The sequence below is a fragment of the Typha latifolia genome, chromosome 1, assembly GCF_019914945.1.
Source record: "Typha latifolia isolate L0001 chromosome 1, TyphaL0001v2, whole genome shotgun sequence".
In the NCBI taxonomy this organism is placed as follows: Eukaryota; Viridiplantae; Streptophyta; class Magnoliopsida; order Poales; family Typhaceae; genus Typha; species Typha latifolia.
This window is the reverse complement of record NC_133086.1, coordinates 17710111-17732894: the sequence shown is the minus strand read 5'-3', so window position 1 is coordinate 17732894 and position 22784 is coordinate 17710111. Positions and strand designations below refer to the sequence as shown.

At 36.8% G+C, this 22784-nt stretch overlaps 3 protein-coding genes across 3 annotated transcripts; 2 read left to right on the top strand and 1 right to left on the bottom strand.

Annotated features, from left to right (window-relative positions):
- Positions 1-311: 311 nt before the first annotated feature.
- On the bottom strand, positions 312-7466 carry LOC140799746 (protein DA1-like). Its single transcript, XM_073154207.1, has 13 exons — positions 7238-7466; positions 6967-7132; positions 5985-6136; positions 4860-4950; positions 4458-4656; positions 3724-3844; positions 3571-3654; positions 2639-2758; positions 2196-2408; positions 2045-2107; positions 1820-1938; positions 1465-1523; positions 312-862 (listed from the first exon to the last, which is right to left on the bottom strand). The coding sequence occupies exons 3-13, from the start codon at positions 6093-6095 to the stop codon at positions 546-548; spliced, it is 1497 nt and encodes a 498-aa protein (XP_073010308.1). The 5' UTR covers positions 6096-6136; positions 6967-7132; positions 7238-7466; the 3' UTR covers positions 312-545.
- A 6009-nt stretch (positions 7467-13475) lies between these two features.
- Positions 13476-20356, top strand: LOC140785386 (two-component response regulator ORR23-like). The gene is made up of 6 exons (XM_073133259.1): positions 13476-14241; positions 14539-14691; positions 14984-15397; positions 15496-15572; positions 15904-17187; positions 20041-20356. Exons 1-6 carry the CDS (start codon positions 14121-14123, stop codon positions 20110-20112), a joined length of 2121 nt encoding a protein of 706 aa, XP_072989360.1. The 5' UTR covers positions 13476-14120; the 3' UTR covers positions 20113-20356.
- Positions 20357-21835: 1479 nt separating this feature from the next.
- On the top strand, positions 21836-22710 carry LOC140785402 (temperature-induced lipocalin-1-like). Its single transcript, XM_073133260.1, has 2 exons — positions 21836-22318; positions 22401-22710. Exons 1-2 carry the CDS (start codon positions 21962-21964, stop codon positions 22581-22583), a joined length of 540 nt encoding a protein of 179 aa, XP_072989361.1. The 5' UTR covers positions 21836-21961; the 3' UTR covers positions 22584-22710.
- Positions 22711-22784: the final 74 nt, after the last annotated feature.

Genomic DNA, 22784 nt, shown 5'->3' with positions numbered 1-22784 from the left:
GAACTTATTTCTTCTTTGGGATACTTGTTTAGTTGGTGACAGTTTCGGTTTGAGTAGCGGGTTGATGTTAACTTGATGATAGTAAGATTGTTTTTTTTATTATAGAATGAATGGTTGTTTTGGTTTATTCTGGTTGTGTTATTTGAAAGGCCTATAGGGTCAATTTCTGTTAACTGCAGCTTGTTTGTCGGAAAAAAAAAAACAGTTTGCTATCAGCATACTTCGTATCAACATGATCATAAATTCAAATTGATATCAAAATCAACTCGTGTAGTCTTTGAAAAGTATATGTAATCAAAGATACCGTCATATGGGACAGAGCTATAGAGTTCTTTTGCAAAATTCGAGTTGGTTACATTTCACACTTATTGATTTAATTTACCAATTCAATGTCCATGGTACAAAGGATTAATCGATTATGTCAAGTGCAACTTACAGGTATGGGTAATCAATGGCATGATCTGTGAAATCTTAAAGCCCTAGAGTTCCAATATTAGGGCTGAGTTAAAAATCGGATATCAGTAGTCGATAAATCACCGTGCCAATCAGCAAGGGAAGCTCCCTGTCAACTTGATATGGTCAAGCGTACTTCTGAGACCATACAGAAGAACTGCTTGGTTGCCAGCTCTAAAGCCATCTCCATAGGCAGGTGAAGTATCTGATTCAATCTGGTTCTTGAAAAAGTCACCTAGATTCCTCTCGAACTGAGATCGCGTACCCTTTTTAGATGATGTGGATGAAGAGGATGAGGAAGAGGATGCGATGTTACTGCCGGACCCTGCCATTATCTCAGACTCTAACCACATGTGAGCCAGAACCTGGCAAATGCCTTCTTCAACTTCTTGACTGAGAGTGCGATATCCTGCAAGAGCCAAATGCATAGTAGCACTATATTTATGAGGACGGTACAACTGCAATGCAAGTGTGTGCTACTTGGTTGGTTGAGCAAACAATAAGGAACATTTCTTTCGTAACATATTTTGATCTTCGGTACTATATAGACTACGATCTACAGAATTATATCATATTAAAATTGTGATTCTTTAACATACGAAACATAACGTAAAATTGTAATAAGATTTCTATCATATTTTCAAACATTATCTTATCATTGCTTCATATATCCATACGCTTGTCTACTCTTCATAACCAACAAAAGAATCTGGTAAGGGTAAACCAGTTACTACAATTGACCCAAGAGACTTCAACTTCAAAGGTTCCTGATATTGATAACTCCTGGATGAGTTGAAGTCATTAACACAATTGACTTAAGAAGACTTATTATGGTTTATAGATATTACCACACAGTAGATAGCAACTCAAGACTCAAAGCATGGCTAAGTCAAGTAAGACAAAAAATTATGGAACTTCACATTAGTGCATGCAATCAGTAATGAAGCAACAACTGACAACAATAAAGAAAGCAAATAACAATGTATCACATTCTATTTTTGTTGCAAGTACCTTTAAGTCGCAGCCATGCGTGCATCAACTCATGAGCTAGAATTGAACCTGTCAATAATCTGCAAACAGAATACCAGACATGCTGAACAAATAGAACGCATTCTATAAATTAAATTCATCCATAGTAACTACTCAATTAGACATGACAAAGACAAGCTCTCATCTGGCATCATTAGCACTCAATAGGTTTGCGGGATATGTTCAAAGCTCAAATTATTGTAAGAAAAATAATGCAGCAATTACCAAAAAACGAGGATAGGTGTTAATAAGATCTCACCACTTAATAAAAAAGATCTTCTAAATCACATAAGTACCTCCAATTATATTGCAAGGAGACGCACAAATTCAATTTTACCTGGGGAGACCATACAAAATGAGAATTGCAGTCACTTCACATCGCCGGGTAAGTCTATATGGCTCGGTTATCATTTCCATGATTCTGTTTCCAGCTCCAATCCTTGGCCTCCTTGATATCTAATAATAGTTCTTTTTATGAAAACAAGAACCCCAGAACTGACATGCGAAAATTTTACAAGACAATCTAGTTAGCAGCTAAGTGTTATAGCTGAAGACATCTCACCGTGCTGACAGTCTGCTCTTCAGATAGACAGAGGCCTCTTGTTTCAGGGAGGTGATGATGTCCCTGCTCATTAATGAAAAGTAATAAGTCAAAACAAACAAAGGTTGTGTACAATAAATGCATGTCTAGCGCATCCATTTATCTGACTTACACTCTTTTCTCCTTCCAGGGCCTCATTTAAAGCTTGTCTCTCAACTAGAAGCAGAGGAACTTGCTGTTCCACTTTCATGTTTAAACCTTCATAGAACTCTTTAATGTCTAGGTAAAGAGGTTGGCATTCACTAGTATCCATTACAGAAGAATCCAAACACTCCAGGCAGAGTTTACGTCCATCATCCAAAGTAACGTACTTTATGTCCCTCGGCTGAGTCACAGGAAACAAGAAAGAAAGAGAATAAATAATGTGCGCCTAAAACAAGACAACAATTTGATATCATCAACAATGTCAAAGAGTGAGCGAAACCAACTTCGAAAGCAACCTGTGTGCCAAGAAGATTAGAAATAGACACACTAGTATGATAAAGTTACCAGCTGAATATGTTTGACTACAATTTAACACTAGTATTAACTCTTTCACAAATATATTAAATCAACCTCCATTCGTTCACAACTGCAGCACCTTGGAGTACCATCAATCTCATGTGAAGGGCAATATTTTTGTCGCCAGAAAGGATGCGCCCTATATTCAATAAGGCCAGTCACATTTGTTGGAATCTGGAGATGATAAAATGACATTGAACTTAGTGGACTTCTACAGAGAATTGTCAGATGCAGTTAAAATCTTACTAGATAAATCAAGCCCATAAATCATTACATTAGACAAACAACAAGATCCAACTCAGTCTCTTTTCACATCAGGTCATTGCTTCGCAAATGCCTTTACTTGATTCAGGAGTCATGAATATTGAATAATAACTAGCAAGCTAAACTTACACCCAAAAGAAGAACCTAGTCTCATTTGGGGGTCGCATCAAAAGCCCTTCTATGCCAGCAAAGAGGAACTTGCGCAAACAACTAAGGGGTGTTACAAGTGTTTTTGGGGAAAGCGGCATTGTTGATCAAAGTATTGAATGGTTATCTGGGACCTGACTGATCACAGAAAGAGACAAATACACACACAGCAATGTCTGCAGCTATTCAAAGAGCAATAGACTTGTCAAAAACTCAAAATTAGGAGGAGGAGAAAAGGTGTGGTTATTGGAAGCCCCCAAAAATAAAGAGAATGTGGAATCGTATAACCATAAAGTTTCTCATATGGAAGGATCAGAATCCAGAAATAAGTCAACAACATTATATAAGCTAGCCCATAAGTGGCATTTATCATGAGATCTCCATTTACTTACTTTCAGATTATAAGTAACAACAGAATCAAAAGTGATCAGAAGTTGTGGGTAAGAATTTCCTTTACTTTCACTTAGCATAATATTTCTTAAATTAATGTCTCAGCTTAACACTTATAGGCAATAAACAATCACTTAAACTGTGTCAGAAGCAAATATAGTTTCAAGTGAACACAATATACTTACAAATTGCTTGCAGACATCACATTTTGGGTGGTATTGCTCCTTATAGCAAGATTTGTGATATGGGTAATTTCCAGACATAGAGAACTGTACAATAAGCAGGTGAATTTCAGATATATCCATAAGAGATGTCAAACATGATGATGATCAAATTACCTCATAATCGGATATTGGCTGATTACAAGCATGGCAACGAAAACATTCTGGGTGCCAAACAGCTTCCATACAGCTGAGAAAGCGCCCATGACCAATCTCAGTATTGCATCCAGCACAAATCCTACAACAATGGTAGACACACTAACTTATGTAAGAAAAAGAAACAACACGATGTTCTTTTTCCACATGTAGAAATGCATTCAAAATGCAAAAAGAAATCTGCATGAATGCAGAATGAAAGTAAATTGAGAATAGTCTATTTAGCATTTTATCCATATAAATGTTGTTCAGTTTATATTGTCCTCTAATCTCTACCAATCTAAAGATCACTTTCTATGATTCTAACATGTACTTGATCAATTTCAACTGTCTTATGATTTAGAGGGTATCATTTAATGTAATTGTATGCTTGCTCCTCCCATCCATGTAGTTATGGCCTCATAGTTGGAAAAATGGAAACAGCCTCTTCTGTTCCAACCTCTTCAGAATGAGATTAGGATCTTTTACATCTTGCCCTACTCAGGCCCCATGTTGCATCCAAGAAATGGCTTACTACTACCAGACTGATGTTCTACACTGCTAAATAGATGATAGTAACAGCTGAAAGCAATATAACAGCTAGGTCAATAATATGATGATACAGAAGTGGCAAGTTCATCCAAAAATATTGCTGGAAAATGATGACAATAGATTCTGAATGCATGTTAAAAGATGAAAAACAAACAAAGAATTACCTGAATCCAGAAGAAAAAAGAAAAGGTGATGGTTGATATCTACCACCATTATCATGAGGTGACGGTTGATATCTATCGCTATTTTCATGAGGTAATGGTTCATAGGTATTGCCACTTTCACGAGGTGGAGATTCGACATTCAGACTCTCTTGTAAAGCTCTTGCAAGTTGTTCATCCTCTTCCAAGTGTGATTCATTTTCTAAATAGGAGAAACAAATTCAACAAGCAATTTTTGATAGGCATAAGAAGATATGATTCTCATAAATGAATCAAGACAATAATATGAAATTGCAGCGTTGATCACCTATATTATTTCTTCAGGAAAAAGGAATCTTGCTCGTGAGAGTTTTAAAAAAAAAAAGAAACCTGAAAGAAGGGCAGAGCGAAAGATGTTTTACTAACCAATCGCCTTTGCCTTTTTCTGTTCTTCCTCCAATAGGGAAAGTGCAATAGCATGGTCAATATCTTCATCTTCATAATTTGAAAATGTATTCTGCATTCAGTATATAAAATGATATTAGTTTAGTAAGAATTGGAAGAGCATAGGAAGTGTTGACATAAAAGTTCACACAAGATGCATCATCTCAATAGCAGGATTCATAGATACCTTGATAAATACCAAAATTTATACAGGACAGAAACACAACTGTCTCATGTCATAAATATGAGCCTTTAGTACATAATATCTACAAAAAAAAAGTTTAAGGACTAACATTCTTTTTGACACCATATATCAACCCAAAATAAAAATGATAAACCCAGAAGGTAAATGGAATAATAAATTATGAGTAGACACATCATGAATGCTGTCAACGGCTCAAAGTGAGTACCATGGCGAATTAACGTCCTTGATGCAACTGGTTATATATTAACTAAGATCAACTACTATGTATTGAAAATTGTAGTATCCTTTTTAGTGGTGTAACCTGCCAGAAGTTAAAAATGACTCAGCAGAAGGAATGTATTTTCATAGTAAAAAGGCATTAGTTAATACCTACAACCATGTGTAAGGTCAGAATGATTTACGGCTATGACAGGTTTACATGAATTGGTGGGATATGCCTAATTACCAATCACAGTCTGATTGGGTTGTGTTATTTATCCTTGTCATATTAGAAATAAATAAAGTTAAATATGCATTATTTACTAGAATATGAGAAAAAAAATTATCCAAAAGGGAAAGGTCAGATGATGCACAATAGAATCTGTGATAGATTTCTCTGATCATAATTACTTGTCAATTAAGCATTCATTAGATATGCGATAGTATATTGAAAAAGCAATGAAAAATTACAAACTTACATTAATTGCATTTACTAAAAGGAAGAAGTTTGTTTCCGCTATAATCATACTCAAGTTAAATTGATAAATTTCAGTTAATTAACTTGACCCATAATTTTGACTTATTTTCTTTAATAGTTCATCCTAGGAGACAAAAGAGTATATAATGAATAAAATAAGAGTTATTTAGTGCAAAGAAAAATAAGTTTCAAAATTTCACCGATGGACTGCCTCCGAAAGACTTACCAAAGAGCTGGAGGGCTCATCCCTAAACTCATCATTCCCTGACGTCCCATTGTATCGCCCTTCTGAAATTTTATGGCTGGACACCTTAAAAATTTTGCTCAGCCAACCCATGATATGACTTGTTATATTTATACACCCAAGGAAAACTCTATCTGCAATACAAAATTAAATTAATCATATGAAACAGGAGTACATGCAAAAGTCATGAACTCTAGTTTCCAATGACTATTGCCAACATTACAAGTCCAAAAGTTCAAATTCATATTTTAGAACACAACTTTGACAATGTTTCTTCTTTGTACTTCGTCATGTATTGAGATGAACATTACATCATCAAATATTTGGTATCTTGAAACATAAGGCAACATAAATGCAGATGCACTTCGTAAATAACTCATAGTCCACCTAAGTACACACACACACAATATGAAACTCAAGTACATATTACTTAGCATCTCTAAAAGAAATAAGAAAGACTTTGCATCTAAAAATGCAATGATTTAACAGTAATTAAAGAGTGTAATTGAGAAAAACAACAATAAGGATCACATAATTCCTTATGTTGTTAACCTGTTGAGAAAAGACCATAGGACAGCATGCATATGCGGCTGCATAGGTGTCCAGCAGCACAGGCCTACCAGAGCAGTGCTTTAATGTAGCATGTAAAGATGTTGTATGCTATATACAACCACCAACCTTATTAACACCTACGCGGAATTGGATGAAAATGATATGGTAACAGACCCAATATTGCTCTTACCAGACTCACCCAGAAATTTATCAAAAGATGCAATATTTGATGGAACTTGGAGAGAACAAAATTAGAGATTAACCACAAAAGGTGGTTCCGAATTCTATAAGCTATCCAAAGAAAAGTTTATCCATGATTCGAACGAATACATTAACAGCGTGGTACTTAATAATATAATCGGAACACCAAGATATGATAATAACTGACATATATTCTTCCCAACAGTCTCACCTCAAAAAATATCAAAAGATGCAAAATTTCGTGGAATTGGGAGAGACCCGTATCAAAATTTTGGCCCAGAAGCCAAATCCGCCGAACAATCGCCCCAAAGAATCGACAAACAAGGTTGAATCCTGTGTGGAATGCCTGATTACTCTTTCTTCTCTCTTCTTCCGATCTGAAAAAATAATAAATAAACCAACAAATATTCCATCGCCATCGAGTAAATCACCAATGAAATTCCAGGAAAGAACAGATTTTTCTCCATAGGCAGTCCAATTACCACATTAATCAATCGGATCTCGGAAGCAGGAAGACGTTCAATAGCTTTCTCCCCCTTTCAAGTTCCCCTGTTTCATCACCAAAACCACAGGGGATCCGATACGGGAGGAGGTCATCGGACCCATGTGGGAGTTGAATACTTCTCACGCTTCTCGGAGCTGCATCCCAAGTGGGTCCTGCGCCCTTCACACGGGAGGACTCCTCAATACCAAAGTAGAAAGGCTAGAAGTGTCGGTCTTAACTGTTAAAAAGATAGAAAAGGGCAAAAACAAGGAAAGGCATGGATCTAACAAAAAATAATAATAAGAAAACGAAAGAGAAGGGAAAGGTATAAAAGTATAAAGGTTTTTTTTTTTCCTTTGATTTGATTGTTATTTTAGAAAGATTGCATGCAACTCAAAGAATAGTAACGTATCATGCTTTAATCTAAGGATGAAAAAAAAAAAAAAAAAGAGTAAAGGAGAGAGGAGGAAGTGGAGAGGTGGATGAAGCGACGAAGGATCAAAACAAGTGCAGTGGTTGGGCTAAAGATTCCCGACTTTGTCCAAAACCCACACACCAACCAGAGAGATGATGTGTCGGATTGCGTCCTTTATAGCCTATTTGGATTATAATTTTCGCATAGGAAAGTTCATTCAAAGAAAAAGAGAAAAAAAAGAGAAGAGAACATGGAAGTAAACCTTACAAGATTAAGAAAAAACCTTACAAGTTCTATAATTTACCGGATTGAAACGTTTTCAAATCTAATTTGGTCTAACATCAACGTCAACAAGACTGTTGCTTTGTTTTACATCGACGTGATGATGAAATACACCCAAAGGGATAGAGAAGTCCAAAAACACGGCATAAAACCTTTTTTTTTTTAATAGCGTTTAATATTTATCAATCTCGAATACCGCTATGATGCATTCACGTGGCACTAAAATTTACCACATAGAGATAAAAATAATCAAAGTATATATAGAGAAATAAAGTAAGAAGTCATAGGCAATTTCTTTCTAAAATAAAAGTGATATGCAATATTTATTAAAGGATTTTTACACAACTGCGACTATTTTTTTTTTAAATATCACAATTATTATTTTTTATTTTTGACAAAAGTCGGCAATTGCCCAATTTCATTGAAACCAAATAAAAACTGTATCAAGATGAGTTTGTTTAAACTAAAGTTCAAAACAAACACCAACAAACAGTATATTTCCTCACCAATATTCAAATAGCTTTACTGACAACAAAGCCTATCCAAAGGATAAAAAGATAAAAAAAACTACACATCCAACATGAACCCAAACATCATTATATAGTTGTGACAGACATAATGTCTAAAACTTCCTTCCGTAATTATTAGAATAAAATAAGCCCAAAGCTCCCACATCAGTCATGAATGTACACGATCTGAACCATCTTTTTAGCCTTCTTCACTGCTTCATCTCCTTGCAAACCTGCCCAGCAATAGAATAAAGAGATTATGTGATGCTAAATATCTTCCCAAGATCTGGCTTTATCATTAAAAACTTTGTTGTTCCTTTCCAACCAGACATTCCAGATTAGAGCCACAACCAAATAAGCAACCACTTCCTCACCACCTTAGGAATCATTAGCATGCTTAGGAATATTGGTTAAACCAGCCGCCATCACCACCTTTCCCATTAGGTTCTAAAAATAGCTACATCTCACAAAAAGGTAGTTCATAGACTCCTCTTTGGCACAAAACATACATCTAATAGCTCCACTCCAACTTTTTTTGTGTAGATCATCTTTTGCACATAAGCCAAAGAAAAGCTCTCACTTTTAAAGGGGTTTTTCAATTTTCAGATCATCTGAAGGTGTTGAGTTATGATCCCACCATTATTTAGAAATTGATACAAAGATTTCACTGTATAGATTTTATTGCTCATAAGTCTCCATTTAATTATATTATTTCCTTCAGAAAAGATACCCCACTATTCTCCACCAAATTTCTTAATTCCTGCTCCTCACTTTTCAGATGCTTAATGAGATTCTATCTAGACCCGTACCTTCTACACTCTAACTAATTCATTCTAAGCAATTTTAAACAGTCTAAGAAACTTGATCGCTACAATCACCACCAAATATCTTTCCAAAATTTTATATCCTTCCCATTTTTTAGCTCCCAACTTGTTCCAGTCTGAAAGATCTTGCTTGTCTGCACCACCCCCTCTCTAGAACAAAGAGACCTAGTTAGAACCACCAAGATCAAAGTCACCCACTTTGAGTCTTTTATAATATCTTTGCATAACCCTCTCCGCCCACAACTGATTATCAGAATTCATAAGCCTTCGCCACCATTTAGCTAACAAAGCCTTGTTCATATCATCTATGTCAGTGATCCCCAGACCCCCTATATTCCTTTCTTTACACACATTTTTCCAGTGGATCATGGAAATATCACAGTTACTATTACATTCTTCAAAACATCATAATTAAGCTAGCATGGAACTAGCTACCGATAAGAAGCTTTCTCCACACGATAACTACAATGTCGGAGGAGTGTTGTGTGGCTTGTACAACGAGACGAGTGAGCATTTGTTATTCACGTGTTTATTTAGCGGAGAGGTTTGACAAAGGGTGCGTGATAATATGCATGTGCGAGACTTGAGGGTGGCCTCAGATTGGCTTATGGCTACATGGCATGGGAATCTAGGCCAAGACAAATGCATGAGACAAGTCATCGCATCCAAACTATGGTATGGAAGCAACAAAATGCGGCCGTGTTCGGCGGGACTACAATGAACCTGATGACGGTGGTGTGATGAGCTTAGCAAATGGCTGAGGAGTATGCTAGGAAAGGCAGAAAACCAGCCAGGGCCAGAGCAAGAAGAGTAGCTAAATGGGTGGCGCCTAAGGAAGGTTAAATAAAGATTAGCACAGACAAGACTTTTGTCGAGGCAGCAACTCAAGGTAGTGCCGGTGCAGCTGCTAGGAATGACAACAGAGACTTAGAATGGGCAGTTTGGGAACCCTACCTTAAGGTCTCTACGATCCATACGAAAGTTTGTGCTATCAGGCTTAGGCTTCGGTGCGTCGAGTCGATGGAAGTCACCATTCTTGGGACGGATTGCCTTGCGTTGGCTATGATCTTGAGGGGTGAGAAATTTAGCTCTTGTCCTATTAGAAATTTCACTGAGTAGTGCATTAATATCTTGAGGGCTTTCGAAATATCCGAGTTAAATATGTGTACCGAGAGGCAAACCGAGTAGCGAATTGGGCCACAGCTCAGGGTAGCCTTAGATTGAATAGGACGTGAGTTGGGCCAGTCGGTCCAATCCCCCTTGATTTTTGTAGCTTACTTGTTTTGGACACCGATACAACTGTTGGGTGAGGGGTTAAGCTAATATAGCTTACCATTTCAAAGAAAAAAAACACCGTGCACTTTCAAAAATATCACTATATTAGTTAGATATAACTAATCACGATTAAATTAAATTTGCATTAAAAAAATCATTGTGCCATTGTATAAAATTATTTAAAATAATTCAAAAACTATCAAATAATTTACCTAATATCATATTACAACGAAATATCTTCTATCACTCAGGACAAAAAATAGTTGATAAATATTTTATACAGTAAATTTCAAGAAAGAATAATATTTTAATAATATGTGTATGTTAATCTTAACAATAATTTGTTAGAAATATTCCGGTAAATACTAACTATTATGCACTTCCGAAAGAGTCAAAAAATTGGTGGTAATTATGATATTTTAAATTTAAACTTTGTAACGACAATTAAGATATTTGAAAGTTTTGTAAAGAAATCCCGTTTATTAAGTAGTCTATAAATGGCCTCCCAAGCTGGACTAATGAGGTCCAATGGGCCCAATATGGGCCTTGGATTTATTACTGGTCTCCAACACTTAATACTATATTTGGGCCAATCTAGCTACATGTCAAATTTGGGGCGATCAATTAAATCTAAACGGTGTGTGATGGAAAAACTAAATTGTTGGTAATATATTAAGCATCAAATAAGATCAGACGGTCCAGATTCCATCATCACTTGGCAAGACGAAAAGGCCCACACAACTCAGACCAACCAAGAGTATCACCGTCGGATCGAACAGGGACGGTAGTCGCACATTAATATTGGTGTTCATCATTGTACTCCTATTTGTATTTTGCCTAAATTCGAACGGTTGTACCCCTACCCAAGCTTTTATTTTCAGTTAGTAGGCTCATTTTGTATCTTTATTTTCTCTTAGGTTTGTGTTATTGATTAGAGGTTCCTCTCCGGTCTTTAGAGATCACAGTGATGTGTACTTATAATTGCTAAATTATAGAGCCGTAGGCTAATCCTAAGTCTTTTGTGTATCTAGCCGTCCATTCTTCCTATTGTATTTGATTAGAACTCTAGAACTTTATCTTTACTTTCCTTTGTGATGATATTGGATTAAACTTAATTTATATCTTTGGGCTTTCACTACAAAAACGGCATGTGAATTCTAAACTTATTTAGATGACTATGTAACTTTTATTGCTTTCGAATATGGCAATTTTTCAATAAATATCACTAATTTAGTGAATTATTTTTGATATGTAGAGTAAAATATATGTTGTTGTATAAATAGTTGATTCCTTAGACATTGAGCGATTTTATTACATCTATCATTTGCTATTTATACGTATAAAATTTATAGTAAATATAATTTCTAACCAACAATATTTATATTTGTGTACTTTATTATCTCAGGTAGCATTTACGCGGATCAGAAGCTATAAATAAATTTGAAGCTCGTTTACTCGAGTGCAATATTCGACGAGCAGACTTAAAATAGTCCGAAACTCGGCCGGGCGGAGGTGGTGATCGTCGACCACGTGTACGGATGGGATAATGAGCAGTGAAACGATGGACGAGTTCCGCACGTGTCGGTTTCTCTACATCCGACAGCCGGTATAGGTGGAGCTGATATCACGTGGGACCCACGCGGGACGGCCTGGTTAATGAGAGATCGAAACGTGTCCTCCTGGGTGTTAGCATTACCCATGGAGGACGTGGACAGGTTGCTGGTCCATGCTTATTTTGATGGAATTTACGAGAATGCCATTCTTCAATTAGACCTATTTTGATTTTTGAAGCAGAGTTTGTAAATACGTGGACGAATTGTCTCCCTCGTGAGATTGAGTTTTTCTTCTATATATATATATATATATATATTGTTTCGTATGCATATCAAACTCATAAAATCTAATTAAAATTAATAAACTGAAGAATTAAAATTATATATTCTAAATGTATCACATGCACCATGCTGTAGTCTACTTGGTCAAACATATTTGAGGATAAATATGCATGTTATGTTAATAGATTATTAGGGTAGTATGACATAAATTATAATGTAATATCGTATAGCATTCGCTACGAACGAATGTATACTGTTTCACTCTTGCTTCTCGCTTACAAAGAGAATAACTGAGAGATAAGTTTAATATAACATTTTCTAGATTAAGAATCATATCAGATCTTAGCTGGTAAAGGACCCTGAATATCTTATCTAAAGTTGTTTAATTCAAGTGGATGAATAATAATAGCCTTCATTGGAAGTACAATGCCATTACAATGTTAGTTAACTCTTTGACAAAGACCTTGGAAGCTCTAAGAAAGGCGAAGGGAAGCCCTTGTAAAGCATCAACCTAAGCTTCAGTGGAGCTTTGTGCCTTGCAGCTGGTACACAAAGATAGTGACCCCTGGAAATGCCCTACCAGAAAATTGTTCATATCACTTGGATTGAATTATTCTCCTACCAATGCCAAAAGAAAACGTTCATTTGATCAAAAATTATAATAAAAACATATATTTTTAGACATTTTTTATATAAATTATATATTTGTTGTTATAAAAAAAATATATATGTATCTAGTATAAGATATAAATGCATTCAGTTTTTCTTATTATTACTAAAATTTATAGACATTTTACTCCCTGCCCATAAAATATTGAAAAATATATATATTAATGTAGCTCCAAACTTATGGAGTAAGGGATAGTTAACTAGACAAGCTAGAAGGTTTGATAAATGCAGCAGTTCCCAGATTGCAATTGGAGGAACTCTGTCACAATTAATTTCCCTATGAATCCTGGCATTTACCATAAGTTTAGTTTCATAGAAAAGGATACATACACATCGAGAGCTATAATAAATGCTTATAAATGGAATGACTCACAGCAAAATAGTAAGTCGACTAATAAAAACTAACACCAAGGTATCATTAAAGCTTGACAAAAATAAGTAGTAATGGACAAAAAGCTATCCTTTTCTAGATTTTCTTTTATCTTTTTCCCCACGCTGCCAAGCTAGCTTCTTAATAGATCCCGAGCTTCTAAATGCTCATTAATGGCTAGAGCAAATTAAAGATGTACTAAAGCTAGAGAGAGCTAGAGAGGAGAGAGGAGAGAGGAGAGAGGGGGGAGAGAGAGGTGTGCTTCCATTCTGAGGTGTGTGGATTGAGGTCCCCCCTTACATCCATACTCTGTTGTTGCTTTCCCCATTTGACTCCCTATCAATTCCCATAAAACATTCCTATCTATCAACCCTTACCATCTCTGTTTTCTGCCAACCCATCGCCACTTTGATTCCTTTCAAAGAATCCCCATCTCTCTCTCTCTCTCTGATCTCTACTACTCTTTGTTGGTCGCCGACTTCGGTTTCTATTTATCTGTTTGTTTTGTTGCTTTTGGAGCTACTTCTGGGTTTCTTGGCAGGGAATTGAGAAGTATAGGTGAAGAGGGGTTTTGGGTCCTCTGGGAGCTGAAACAACTCTCTTTCCCCGGTTCAAGAGTGCTTGCTTTTGCTTCCTTCTTTCTTCCCCACTGTGTTGAGAAGGTTACTGATAACATTTATAATTGAGGAGAGCAAGGAGAGCATGGAGAAGGAAGGTGGAAGTAGAGATCAATTTCCAATAGGTATGCGGGTACTCGCTGTCGACGATGATCCCACTTGCCTCAAGTTGTTGGAGGCTCTGCTGCTCCGCTGCCAGTATCATGGTTGGATCTCTTTTCTTCTGTCTTCATTTAATTTCTTCTCAGTTAATTTGGTGATCTGGGTCTCGCTTGTACTTATTTTTGTGGACATTTGAATTGGTTTCCTGGTAAAAAGGTGTTATTTTGAGGTTATCCTATATATGAGTTCCTATTCTAGAACTTGTAGCAACTCTTGGTGCTTTCCTTTGATTGTTTCTGTTTCTGCAACACGTACTGATTTCGTAGGTTCTGGATACTGTAGTTTTGAATTTCGGAATTGTAGTTTGATCTCTTGACAGATTAGTAATTTTCTCCTCCCAGTGACAACAACCAATCAGGCAATTACAGCTCTGAAGCTGTTGAGGGAGAACAAGGACAAATTTGATCTGGTTATCAGTGATGTCCACATGCCCGACATGGATGGCTTTAAGCTTTTGGAGCTTGTTGGCCTAGAAATGGACCTCCCAGTCATTAGTAAGTATTGGATGCTTCACATTCTTGCAACTGTTTCTATGTACTTAAGAATATTTTCTTTACCATTTCTGAAGGCCAATTGTTTAGATGATTGCCTTGAACAGTGGAAAAAAGAGGAACTGTTAACTTTGATTATGGAATGCCTTGAACAGTGGGAAAAAAAAGAGGAACTGTAACACTCATTCTGCTAATTATAGCATTTAATACTTAATAGTTCACGCGTTTGTATAAGATCTTGATTGCTTTAGATGAATTAGGAGCATTTACTGAGTGAAGAAGATTTGCAATGCAGTGTTATCAGCAAATGGTGAAACCAAAGCTGTCATGAAGGGAATAACACATGGTGCTTGTGACTACCTTCTGAAACCTGTTCGGATTGAAGAGCTTAGGAATATATGGCAGCATGTTGTTAGGCGGAGGAAGTTTGATAGCCGCGATCGCAGTTATCTTGATACTGATGAGGACTATGAGAAGCCCCAGAGTATAAATTCTGAACGTGGGCAGGGCCAGAATGCAAGTGGATCATCTGACCGTAGCGTGAAGCCCAATAGGAAAAGGAAGGATCAGAATGAGGAGGAGGAATATGATTATGAGGAAAATGCTCAAGAGAATGAGGACCCATCCACCCAGAAGAAGCCAAGAGTTGTTTGGTCTGTTGAACTGCACCGTAAATTTGTAGCTGCTGTTAATCAGTTGGGAATAGACAGTAAGATTTCGTACCTTCTTCCATTATTTGTTAGGGTTTCTGTCAACAGTACTAATGAGAATCATGTGTTAAGTTACTGTTGATTGTATCTGATGCAGAGGCTGTACCTAAGAGGATACTTGATCTTATGAATGTTGAAAAACTTACAAGGGAGAATGTTGCAAGCCATTTACAGGCATGTCAGTTTTCATTATCGGTTCCATTCTTGTTACATTTTCATTACCAACATTATGTCGATACTATACTATATGTTCCCTACATTTACACTGCAACTGGTTCTACCTGTTAGAAAATACTGTTGTTTCGATGAAGACTCCCATGTACTGGTTCTACCAAGATCCGGGCGCTAATGTTGGTGTTTCTCACTTCTCGATTCATTTTAATACATAAGGATGACTTATAGATAGTAATAGTCAGTGCTTCAAAATCATGAACAAAAAGGCAGCTATTAGGTGGCTTACTCTCCTATACTTGATCTCTAAATAATTGGTTTTGTTGCTATGCAGAAGTATAGGCTGTACCTGAGAAGACTAAGTGCTGTGGCTAATCAGCAAGCTAGCATGCTTGCCGCTTTTGGAGGAAGAGATCCCTCCTATTTACAAATTGGTGCACTAGACGGGTTTGGCAACCTCCATTCACCAGCCACTTCTGGCCATCTACCAGCTCTTACATCATTCCAACCTAGTGGAGTGTTAAGTAGGCCAAATTCTGTTGGATTAGGACTACAAGGGCTTTCTCCTTCTCGAATTGTACAAGTCGGGAACATTCGTAACAGCAACAACAATCCCATTAATAATTTCAGTGATTTCCAGAGCATGAACCTACCTGGAAGCCAGCATGGAAATTTCTTACAGGGAATGTCCACGCCATTGGAACTAAACCAATTGCAAAGGCACAAGAGGATGCAGGAAGCAAACAGTGGTTTGCCTGTTGGCTTCTCTAACAATGGACTAGTTAGTGGTAGCCGTGACTCTTCTTTTGTCAATGTAACAAACAATCCTTTATTATCACAAGCACATCCACAGCAAACACAGTCTAAGGGATTAGGCAGCCACTCTACTGTGAGAACTCTTTCCATGACTACAGAACCTTTCCAAGGGAGTGGGGAAGTTTCTTCTAGTTTGGCTGATTCTGACAAATGCAATGAATCCTGGCAGGGTGCTGTCCAATTAACTGGGTTTGCAGACGAAAATATACCTTCAAACGGTTCATTTAATCATGAAAATCTAGCTAATATTGAAGCCAATCTTTTAGCAATCTCGCAAACAGAGAGCAACCCTCTTAAAATACCTTCCTGCAATTTAGTTGGTGCTGCTCCTCATGATCCTATATTAGGAAGAGATATACAAAGTGAAGTTAGCTTTCTTGGTGGAAACACAATGCGTATGCCTGTGGCTATTGAGGGAGCTTCAAGATTTTTAAATTTTAGTATGGCAGGCACTTCAAAACAGAAAATGGAGGAGTTGAAACAAGATTTCAAGCATGAAATAAATTCTGTGTTCAGTTCTTTCCCCAACTCATCAAATTGCACCAATATTATTATTGACCCTATTACTTCAACTCAGAGATTAAATGATTTCAATTCTAATAGAAATATGGATATGAGGATGGTTGCCCAAACAAGTATAAATGCTCAAATTGTTGCACCACATTGTAAGATTGACAAGTCATGTGCAGATAGTCAGCCAAAGTACAAGGATGAGTACCTTTCAAGTAACTCAAAACTGCAGGACGGATTCAGTTCTAACAGTTTCAGCTTTGGCAATATTGGTAATTCTGTGATCAAACAGGTTAGATGCTGCCTCTATCAGTCTGTTCTTTACAGCCTTCTGGATATATTGCTTATAATTGGTTGAACATGTTACCTGTCATAAGCACCTGTATTTATTAGGATAAATAGCTATATTATGTGTTTCATCTTCATTAGCAAAAGCATTTTCTGATATTAGGTAGATATTGCACAATTAGAGGTTCTGACCCACTATTTAGTTTCTAGTTAAACTTTGTAGAGTGCAAACTTTTGAATGGGTCACCACATCTTGCTTCATTGCTTCCAAAGCCTAATCCTTAAACATCTCTCATGGATTATAAGTGTGTTATTTGATGAACATATCATGGAGTCACGGGTACTTTTTAAAATTTTATTTGCCAGCACTTCAGTGGTACCTAAAATTACTTACTAGTTTAACCCCTCTTATGGTTTCCTCTCTCCTGATTTCTTACTAACTTGTTAAATTCTGGTTCCATTCATATTTTATATCCATTTTTTCTTCATGGGTACTTGGTAAATCGTAAATTTCTCTTAAGTTGTAATGTTTGAGACCATCTTTGGACTGCTTTATAGAAGATCTCTTATAAAACCTGTTGAATTTAGATATGATAGCTTAAGGTCTAGCGTGCCAACAGAAAGATCACTTTTCTGGCAACTCTTTTGATGGTAATTTTCTCCATCTTGATATCAGCTTTATTGAAGGTAATTCCTACATACAAGTGTTACCGTCTAAAACGTAATTTAGAATGCAATCCCTTTATTTGTTAGCCCGTTTGCAAAGTAATTGTCTGCTTACTTCATAATAAACATATGCAACAGCTGTGCACTTTTATATTTAACCAGTTCGTAAACAACCTTATTGATTAGAAGTAGTAAAATGAAACGTCACTTTAGCACCAATCCTTTCAGATGGTCATAGTTTTGTTCACTAGAGATTAGAGGAAGTGAACAGTTAATTCTACCCAGTCTTGAATTTTCATTTGGAATTTGGGGTAAGTAGTTGTAAAAGACTAAAAAGGTGAATCAACTATCATATATACTTAAATTCACAAAAAAGGTTTTAGTGGAATGATGTAGACTATAGTCTGTTGAGATGATTACTTGTTACACTAAACAAGCAATTCTGCGATTTCCTATTTGCAGCATGAGGACCCCTGTGTGTGACTAATGATCACAAAGATATGTGTTGCTTGCCCTCTCATGCCGATGAATTCAAGTACCACACAACTGAACATTTTGCATGCCACTATTACACCATATGGAACATATTCAATTTTCTTCCACTAATCTGTTCTTCCATACAACATCAGTTAGATAAAATTAGGGCTGTAACAAGCATTGCCAAGCTGAATGGTGAAATAATTTAGGTTATTTTGCTCGTACAGACATGGAGATTATGCCAACTTGAGCAAGGTCAAGCTCAAGAAGCTGTAGTTGTCAGGCCAATCAGTGAATGAGCTTAAACTGAGCTTCTCTGTTGGATGAGTGACTTTGTACCAGTAATTTTTTTGAACAAAAAGTTATGGCCTTGGGTCTTTATAGTGATACTAATTGTAAAGTCTAGGCTATAGGCGTATCTAAATTATGCATAGAAATCTACCAGCCTAAATGTTTACATATAAAATATGCAACTAAGGTATCTTCCCACATCATATTTGTTATATTCTGATGCAATGATATTGTTTTATATTGATACAGAAGAATGCATTGTGTAGATTTTTGTCCCATGACCTTGTTAGCCATTTTCATTCTGTGCCTACCTGCCTGCTTATGGGGTAATGTGACCTAGATAGCTCATAAAAGCAGTGCAATACAATTTATAGTCGATGTAAAACACAGACTGGATGGCCATCAACACTTAAAGAGTCCAAATTTCAAAAGGCAATTTTAAAATTTGTTTTTGCTATGGCCCATAAAGTTTTAGTAATACCAGTTTGTGTTTCCCAAATTTTGATTTCAGATGTCAAGAGTTTTGAGAAAATCTGCTAGAAGCAAATATTAAAGAATCAGAAAAGATAACAAGAAAAATGTAATAAAACCTTGTTTGGTATTGAAAGCCATATTGTTCTTGTAAAACATGCTAACCGAGATTGATATATTATAGGTTCTTGTTTCTTCTGTTCCTGTATTACCAGTGTCCATTTTATTCTGCTTTCATATCTAGTAGAAAGTCATGCCATCTTTTACTGTTTTGTCATACTTTATATATTTGGACCACTTAAACAGACTAAGTGCTTCTAACATTTCTTTACTAGCATACCTGAGCGTTAGCTTTTGAGAAAACTCTCCTGTCGCCTATTAATTTGCTGCAGATCTCATTAACTCAATTGTCCAAAACAGTGTGAATTTCTCAGGCTTGAACCTTTTCCTTAAGGTGCCTCAACTGGAAATGATGAGAGGGTGCTGAGTGCTGTTTGAATTGCTATTGATTATTTGGCCAATTCTTGGATATAGTTTATATTTTCTGCATGATCTATATTTGATGGTTTTGTTTGCTTTAGTGTAGTCACATCTCTTTCCTATTGCCATTTTGTATTGTACTGTTAAGGTTTATCTTGGCAGAATTGAAGTGCCAGTATTAATTATGATGCTGGAACGCATTGTTCCTGCCAAGTAGAGTAGGTCAGTGTAAATAGTCATATTACTAGAATATTTCGCATGAGTCTGTACTTATGTCATCCAGAGCTTAATCAATCTCCTGGAAAATAAGTCTTTCAATTTGTCTGAATATCTTGTTTCTTTGATTACTGTTTAAGAGTCTAAAAATCCATCTCCTCTACTTAACTGTCTATTGTGTAATAAATCTTTTTCCTTGTCATAGTAATGCACTTCATGACACGATCAACTGATCGTTAATGTGTTCGCCATGCAGGAGATGGATGACATCGCATTCATGGATGGTGACATGGGATGTGACTTTTATCCTCTAGGTGCTTGCATTTGAAGGTTTATGTATCAATTGGTTTCTTCTGCTCTCAAGTTGAGGAGTTTGTTTCATTATGTAAGATTCTCTCTGCTTTCTGCTCGGAATGATTTACCTTAGTGTTGTACATACTAGGTGGTTGAGATCTACTAACTTTGAGATATAGGTGTTCGCTATTTAGGAACTCTTCTTTGAGCCTTGGATTTTGAGGTAATAATGTAGCTTTAATTATCTTAGAACTAAATGATCACGGGAAATTGGTTCATGTCCTCTCCGATCAAGTTTCTTTTGTTAGCTTTTCAGGCATATTGGCATGACTGAAAGATCACAACCTGTCATGACTCATGATTATCATGAGTGGAAACAAGAGTTTCCAGATTAATCTGTCAAATTTGGAGGAACGTAGGGTAAGGTGAATATGGAATGGATCGATTAAAAATACTTAAGCTCTAAAACCATACTGGTATATATATATATATGTAATAGTTAGCAGCTTTGGTGTTATTGATCTACTATATGAACTTTGCTGTCCTGCTCATCAGTATGAGAGATGTGAAATAACTTTCATATTAGTTTAGTTGTGCTCGTTTTTTTAAACTTGCATGACAGAGTTTATGCCTATGTAGGTTATTACGACGTTTGATTGTAAACTGATATAGTGGTGTAATTATTATATTTGATATGAAATATTTTAGTAAATGATCAAAAATATTTTATAATGGATAGATAAGGAGAGAAAAATAATAGTCGACTAAAATAATATCTTTTAAGGATAATATAAGAATCCATAAATATAAAAATATTGGACGGCAGAGAAGAAGAGATAACGAAGCCTATTATAATGTTTATAATGATTTGAAGCCTGGTCTGTTGGTGAAGTTTGGAACACAATCTTCTTTACAAAGTAGCCAGGTGTTTTCCTTTGCTTAAAACATTGAAATTAGCATCTCCTTGCCTTGGAAAGCTTTTTCTAAAAGATTGGTAGCCTTCGTCTCCAAGAAATCTCTTCAACCGTTTCTTCGCATTGCCTTATCTAACTAAAGGAGCGTAAGGTCCCACCTCAGCAAGAGAAAAAAGGCAACAAGGATGCATCCAAAACAAAATAACTTGTGGTGATCATCATCTTCAAAGACTTCAACTCAATTGGGGGTCGGTCCCTTCCTAATCTACCATCCTCCTCCTGTATGCCACGACACCACTATGCTGTTCTTCAGAGGCTAAATTATATTTTCAAGAAGTTACAATTCATCTCCTATGATTTTACTCCAATTCTTATTTCAATTTAAGAATTTAATCCTTATGTGTCCAGCCACCATTAATTAGATGTTTAAAAAAAAACATAATTGCCCCCACAAAAAAAAAAAAAAAAAATATATATATATATATATAGTGAAAGATGACAGCCATAATGTGGCCATTTTATAATTTATTCATGGCGAAACATCATATTTTTGGTATTTTTGAACAGGGAGCAGAGCGTAATTTATCCTTACTTTTTTATTTTTCACCCCCGAAATATATCATAATTCCCTATCCTCACTATTACGTCAAGATAACATCTTTTTTCATAGACACATGCATAAGACTTCATATTTGTTTATTACCAAGGTACAAACCTAGGACGACGGGTTTGGATCCTAGCTTCGGTATCCAGAAAACCGATCCGTTAACCCACAGTAGAATCTAGAACCTCCCAGAATCTCACCAGAAGTAACCACGCGTCCCTCCACGTCTCTCCTCCTCTCCTACCGTCTTATCCACACCACTCTTAAGACTCAACCCCGTCCTCTCTATTATTAAACCAAACGAAGCCAAGCCAAGCCAAGCTAAGCTAAACTAAACCCCGAAACCTCCCAAAACACTGAAAGAGATGAAGCCGGTGCAGAACCTGGACGTGGAGCGCTACATGGGCCGGTGGTACGAGATCGCGTCCTTCCCCTCCTCCAACCAGCCCAAAAACGGCGTCAGCACCCGCGCCACCTACACGCTCAACCCCGACGGCACCGTCCACGTGCTCAACGAGACGTGGACGGACGGCAAGCGCGGCAGCATCGAGGGCACGGCGTACAAGGCGGAGCCCAACAGCGAGGAGGCCAAGCTCAAGGTCAAGTTCTACGTACCCCCTTTCCTCCCCATCTTTCCCGTTGTGGGAGACTACTGGGTACTCCACATAGATGAGAATTACCAGCACGCTCTCGTTGGGCAGCCGTCGAGGAAGTACCTCTGGGTAAGTACGAGTAGCTCTCCCAACTTTCAATTCATCTGTTCGTCTTTGTGGTGTTACTAAAGCGATCTCTTGGCTTGTATAGATTTTATGCAGGCAGCCTCATATGGAGGAGGAAGTATACAACCAGCTGTTAGAGAAAGCAAAAGAAGAAGGGTATGACGTGGAGAAGATCCACAAGACGCCACAGGAGGACCCACCGCCGGAGAGCGAGACGGCTCCCAAGGACAGGGGAATTTGGTGGATCAAATCCATCTTTGGCAAATAAAAAGAGCAGCTTATAGCTTTTATGTGAGGTTATCTGTATAGTTCGCGTGCGGAAATGCAAGTTGGTTAATATGTACTGTATGATGTCGTATATTGATCGAATAAATTTTGGTGTATTATATCCGAAATGGATGTGGCGAAATTTTAAAGAGATCTCATACTGTATGAGATCATAAGCTTCCGCTTCTTAAAATCGAAAATC